Source organism: Mastomys coucha, unplaced genomic scaffold (assembly GCF_008632895.1).
Source record: "Mastomys coucha isolate ucsf_1 unplaced genomic scaffold, UCSF_Mcou_1 pScaffold9, whole genome shotgun sequence".
NCBI lineage: Eukaryota > Metazoa > Chordata > Mammalia > Rodentia > Muridae > Mastomys > Mastomys coucha.
In genome coordinates this window covers 52,973,816-52,980,489 of record NW_022196915.1, presented here as the reverse complement: position 1 = coordinate 52,980,489, position 6,674 = coordinate 52,973,816, and the positions used below count along the sequence as shown (strand labels likewise).

At 47.3% G+C, this 6,674-nt stretch overlaps 1 protein-coding gene across 1 annotated transcript in view; it reads right to left on the bottom strand.

Moving 5' to 3' along the window:
- Trim35 (tripartite motif containing 35) overlaps nt 1–6,674 on the bottom strand; it is a 15,780-nt gene that overhangs the window by 7,628 nt on the left and 1,478 nt on the right. The window contains exons 2-3 of the mRNA XM_031361641.1: nt 1,670–1,765; nt 801–1,031 (exon numbers count right to left, since the gene is read on the bottom strand). Of these exons, the coding sequence (XP_031217501.1) occupies nt 801–1,031; nt 1,670–1,765 (327 nt within the window). The remainder of the gene's footprint in view (nt 1–800; nt 1,032–1,669; nt 1,766–6,674) is intronic.

Sequence of the window (6,674 nt, the reverse complement as noted above, 5' to 3'; positions counted from 1 at the left end):
GGAGGGAAGAGGAAAAGGAGACAAAGGAGAAAACAAGCAACAAAGCAACAAACAAGAAAACAGGGCCAGCTAAATAGCTCAGCAGGTTACGGTGCTTGCTGTCAAGCCTAGTAACCTCAGTTTGGTCCCTGGGACCCACATAGTAAAAGAAAACTGACTGGCTTCCATACAGGCACTTTGCAATGTGTAGCCATAGTGGCGGTTTGAAATGGCCCCCAAAGGTCCATAGAGAGGGGCATTATTGGAGGCGTGGCCTTGTTGGAGGAAGTGTGTCACAGGGAATGGGCTTTTAGATTTCAGAAGCTCAAGCCAGACCCAGTGGCTTCCTCTCTCTTCCTGCTGCCTGCTGATAGAGATGTAGAACTCTCCACTACCTCTCCATCACCATATCTGCTTGTGTGCTGCCATGCTTCCCACCATGATGATAATGGACTAAACTTCTTAACTGTAAGCCAGCCCCAACTAGATATTTATAAGAGTCGCTGTGGTTATGGTGTCTCTTCATAGTAAATGAACCCTTAGACACTCATCTACAGTAAATAAATAAAAATGTAATACAAATGTTAAAGCTTAAAGTAGCACACAATTTTACTATTTCATTACAGGTAGAGACAACCAAGCAATGAACAAGTAGGCAGCAACAGTAAAGGGTGGAAGTGGAGGTAGGAGGATATTCTCAACCGCCAAGCCTTGCTCTGCCACAAGGCATGCCAATAAGGTCCTCCGCCATCCACAGAAAGGCCGTCGACCAGGGCCCCTGACCCTGATCCCACCCTCGGGTCAGATGATGAGCCTCTTACCATGAGGAAGGTCATGTCATCTTCCTTCATCTCCATCTGCAGACGCTCAATCTCACGGGCCAGCGCCTCGGTCTGCTCTGCCAGCTGCTTCATCTTCTCCTCAGCCTGCAGGTGCTTCTTTCTGCTCTCTTCCTTCATGGCATCCAAGGTGGCCTGTTCCTCCACCCTCAGGAAATCTCGGAGCTTGTCAAACTCATCCCGGATGCGGCCTTCCAGCCAAGTCGTCTGCACCTGCACCAGAGCAGGGAGAAGCCAGCAAGGTCAGAGTATGGGTTTGGGATGGCCCAGCTGGGGGCCGCTTTCAGCAAAGCAACTCAATGCTGCAGGTGTGACAGAGGTGGGTGGGCCAATGTCCCACACTTCCCACCTGGCCCAGCCCTGTGGAGGCTTGGTCCTTTGCTATGTATTGTAATGTTAAATACTGGCCCCTAAGGCCTGGTTGGCTCCAGGGCCAAGATAATTCATACCTAGACTCTATGTAACCTTTTCCCCCAAGTTATCCCTGATTGGTGAATGAAGATGCCAACAGCCTGTAGCTGGGCAGGTCTTTTTGGTTCCTGAGCTTAGTGTCAGAGGAAGAGACCACGAAAAAGGAGAGACAGAAGACAGACCTAGAGTAGAATCATGAAAACATGGCCAAGAAGGCTGGCCAATTGGAGCTAAGAGCTGCCTCGATGGAACACAACACGTTAAACTCAGGGTTATTGATGGGAAGTAAATTCTCATAGCTAGGATAGTTATGTACCCAGCTTTAGTGCTAATTAAGGCTTATTATAAATATAGAAGTTGGCATTTATCTAGGAACTGAATAACCAAAGGTGGGGTAGAAAGCTCCATGGAGATTAAATATTTAAACAAAGCACACTCACCTCGTTGTGCTTAGCGATGGCCTCATAGGTGCGCCTGAGGGCCCAGAAGGCTTTTGCTTTCTCTCGAAGTACATGCTCCATGTTCTTACACTTGGCCTAACGTAGGGAATACAGGACAAGTCAGCACTGGAGTTCCTCTGTGGAGTCCAAGCACAAGCCAGGGAAGCCAGTGTGCTCCAAGTGCTTGTGGGCAGAGTGGCAAGTTCAGCATAACCTCGAACTGCACCACTTCCCAGCTCAGGTCTCTAACCCAGCACTGAAGAGACACCTGATGCAAGTGGGGAGCAGGGCTCAGGGGTTCCAGAAGTGGAGCTCTGTCCAACATGCCATAGTACACGAAACAGCCAGCTCCTAGAAGGCTAGAACTGTGGGGATACCATCAAGGTGCCATGGCCACTGGTTCACTCTGGAATCTTCCCAGTTGGACTTTTCTATGGCCTTCATGAAAAGGGCTGTCAGTATGGACTGCTCCAGTCATTTTCCAAGAGGTAAAATATTCAAATGAGATCTCACCTACACATGGCTCCACATCTACCTTTCCCTTTAATGGTGCTAGGACAGGAAACACAGCAGACTCGTGGTTTTTCTATTTGTTTTACTTTCTGACATGGGGCTTACTACAGAGCACAGGCTAGCCTAAACTCACTATGTGGCTCACAGTGATCCTTCTGCCAAGTGGTGGGGTCACGGACATAAGCAATCACACCCAACTCTTGTCCTTCCTACTTTTTCTTTGGGGTGTGTGTGTATGGGGGGGTGGTTCAATGTATTCTGTGGCATGTGTGCCCCCACATGCTCTTGAAAGCTACACATTCTTTTTTTGTTTTGTCTTTCGAAACAGGGTTTCTCTGTACAGCCCTGGCTGTCCTGGAACTCACTCTGTAGACCAGGCTGGCCTGGAACTCAGAAATCTGCCTGCCTCTGCCTCCCAAGTGCTGGGATTAAAGGTGTGTGCCACCACTGCCCGGCTGGCTGCACATTCTTGAAAGCTGTGTAGGTAGGTGTCTCATTCTTTTCATTCCCATCATCATCTATTATTTGTTTTTGTTTTTTAGAGAATTACACCATTACCCCTTCCCTTTCTCGACAAGCCCTCCTTGCTTCCTTTCAAATTCATAGCCCTTTTCACATATCATCATATGCATATGTTTATATACATATAATCTCCTAAATAAACCTGCTCAGTCTGTGTAACGTTACTTGTGTGTATATGTGTCTTTCAGGGGTGAATATTTGGTACTGGATAACCAGTTAGTGTGCTCTCCGCCCCCCCACACCCCCCCAGGAACTACACTCCACCACATCGGCTGCCTGTAGTTCTTTGTGTAGGGCTGAGGCTCTGATCTCTCCCCCATCCACTCTGGAACATCCACTCATGTTGCCCCTGTTGAACTTATGCTCAGGAAGTCATTGGCGAGACATGGGGGTCACTCTTGACAATCCTAGGAGACAGACTCACAGCAAACCCATTGACTGGGGGCTTTCCTTCAATGTCCCCTAATCCTTGGTCTATCATAATCGAGACAAAGTATTTCATTAAGTCTAGAGCTAGGCCAGTACCCAGCAATTCCTATGAATCTCCTTATTCTGCCCCACAACAGAGCTAAAGTTCAGGTAATCATGTGATCTTACTTCTTATATTAGTTCTGGTAATTTGAACTTGAGCCAAGCACTCAGTAAGTACTTACCCATTTAGCCATCTCTCTTGCATCCTGCTTAATTTTAAAATATAAAATCACTTTTGTTTTAACGAACACATAAATATCAATTTAAGGAAGGTACCCAAACACTTGGTTTTTTTGTTTTTTGTTTTTTCAAGACAGGGTTTCTCTGTATAGTCCTGGCTGTCCTGGAACTCACTCTGTAGACCAGGCTGGCCTCAGGATTAAAGGCGTGTGCCACCACCGCCTGGCAACACTTGGTTTTTTGAAGATTTTTATTTTATGTGTGTGGGTGTTTCGTCTGCATGTGCCAGTGAACTGCATTTGTGACTGGTGCCCAGTGCCCAGAAGAGAATATGATTCCTTGGAACTGGAGTTTCAGATTGCTGTGAGCTGCCATGTGGTGCTGGGAACAAGACTCAGGTCCTCTGTAAGGGCAGCCAGTGCTCCTAACCGCCTAGGCATCTCTCTATCCCCTCAATGCTTTTAAATTTTTAATTGTTGCTGCTAAGCTGGAATTTGGAAGAAACACTTTTGAGTTTTAAATTGGGTTCTTCCTACCTTTTGTATACAAGGCCTATTAACGTCTCTCCACTTTTATCCTTTCCTCTCCACATTCCATAAATGTTATAGACTTTTCCAGACACAAATCCAATGTTAATTATAATATCAACCTCTGTCCACTGAGCACTCACTCTGCCCCGGCCTTTACTCATCCACACACTATGGGTCACTTGATCGCACTAGCTCTCACCAGTAAGTACATTAGAGTCCATTCCAGAGAAGGGAATCGGAAGTACACAGGGGAAGGACCCTACTCTCTCCAAGAGCGTGAACCTAAATTTGGATTAGCTAGGTTGTTGCTCGAAAGAAAGTAAACGGAAATTTCACCTAACAGTTCTTTGCCAAGGACAAAGATTTAATTTCACGAATGCAAACAACCCCAAACTAATCTCCCAGCTAGAATTACACTGATTTTAGTTTTACTGAGACGCAGTATGTCACCTTCTTTTGGTTACTGCTTATATGAGGAACTCTTAGCACACCTAAGCCATACCGCTGGGATATGTTTTCCTTTGAGAAGAAAGACAGGGTTGGGGAGGTAAGTCAGCCAGTAAAGTATGTGTGGCCCAAGTAGGAGAACCTCAAGAGCACCCACATACCTGTGGTCTGGATCCCTGGAGTCCAAAGGCCAAGCCTAGCTCAAACATGGAGCTTCAGAGCTAGTGTGAGGGAGGCCCAGTGTCAAATTTAAAGGGAGAGATCAAGGAAAGGCTGCCTCCTACCTCTGTCCACTTCTAGCCCATGCACATATACACACACCACAACGTGTGTCTATCCAAACCTGTGAACACTGGACTTGAAGACTCCCTAAGGTTCCTCTGAGCATTCAGGTTCTTTGTTGAGCTCTGGATTGATCCGCTATGACATGTTCTTGTCACTCTTCCTCCCGCTGCGTTAGGACAAAGTCCCAGCTCATCAACATCCCCCTCAGTGTCCCATGAATGTGTCTGCCCCACAGTAGTGATAGAAAAACCAATACACATGACCTTTATTACTTTTGCAGGACTGGGAACCACAAACCCAACAGGACAACCAAAGAAAAGAATTCTTCATTTTAATGTTCTGAAAGTGTCAGCTGGGTCCCTCAAAGGGGTGGGAGTAGGGGTGGTGGAACAGGCGTGGGCAAGGAGCCGAGAAAGGAGCTTTTAGACACAGCCTCCAAGAACAGTTCCACAAACTGCCTTCCTCGAGCTACGTCCTACCTCCTACCTAAGGAGGTGATGAACCTGTGAAAGGATTCACTGACAGGGTCAGGGTCTCATTCTTGGAACACCTGCAGACACTCAAGAAGTTGTACTTTACTGCCACAGTCAAGATTAACCATCACACAAGCTTCAGGGTTTCTGTGGATATTAAATTCTGTTAATACTTCAGGGCATCTAACAGAGTAGGAAGTCCTCAAAGATTACTGCTGCTGGATTTTCAACAGAGAGGCCAAAGGGATCTTTCTAAGCACCCACCTCTGGGGTTCCCGAGGGTACCCGGCAGGGCCAAGCTTAGTCTAACAATCTCACCATTCTTACCTCATAGTGGGCTGTCCTATGCTGTCTGCTCCCTTAACAATCCACACCCATACCCAACCACACTGAACCAGCTTATCTAATGACTGCCTCACCAACTCCTCTGAAATGTCACCTACTGCAAACAGTGTTCTTGTTTGGTTTCTGTTGCCGTGACAACCAAAAGCAACTCTGGGAAGAAAGGGTCTCTTACAGCTTATAGTTCCCAGTCATACACCACCACTGAGGGATGTCAGGGCAGGAAATCAAGCAAGAGCTAGTGTAGAAATTATGGAAATAACGGAGGTATGCTGTCTATAAGACAGCCCCTCTGACTGGTTTGGAAGAGCCCACGTTGGCCTTACACTACCCAGGCAGGACCAATGTACTGGGCCCTCCCACACTCATCATCAATCTAGACAATCTCTCTGATTGGCTGATCCATTCTGGGCAATCCCCTCAGACGAACCCTAGGCTGTGTCAAGATGAAATTGACTAAGACAGAGGGGCCGTCTTATGGACTTAAGCAGCCATAATAGCTAGAACAGAGTGTAAGAATCAAAGGTGTCCTCAGTTACGTTTATTTCACAAATGAGTACATGAATAGGCCACACTGCATCTGGCTGAGCACACAGCTTTGAGAACTCCTGGGATCTTTCAGATCAGCCCACTCGTGCTCTTTAAGGCTCACTCACACTGAACACCCTCTGGCCTCGAGCCACCATTCTAAGATGAGGAATAAGACTTTAGCCTCCTAGCCTCATCTGGTGTCCGAAGCTTTCTCTCTTCTAGAATCTTCGACATGCTGCTGCATCTTCTTGCAAAAGCCTCCTCTAGCCACCTCCACCTCTAGGTTCTTCATAGTTTTGCTAGGAGCTCCCTGAGAGTGCGAATTATTACCACCCATCTCACTTCCAGCACCCCTCAGCATCGCCTCCTAATCAATACAACGCAGCCAGCAAGAACAGAAGGCAGTCTCCAGGCCCACGCTCTGTCCCCTGGCTCACAGGCCTTCTTCAGTTGATGCTTTACCCCATTCTGAGGACGGCACCCATGCTAATCTGTACCTTTGCTAGCCCCAGGGAACTCGAACCAGGATCCAAGCCTCTAGGCTGTCTATTTTGGCTACGCCAAATAGAGATCTAGCACTTCTGCTAGTGAACGAGGGGACAGGCACTATGAACCACCGCTGAGCTAATCTGATGGATAACTGGAGGTACATGCATGTAGATGGTACCCATCTGCTCTGCCTCCACTCTGTAGGGAGCTGCCATCAACTGC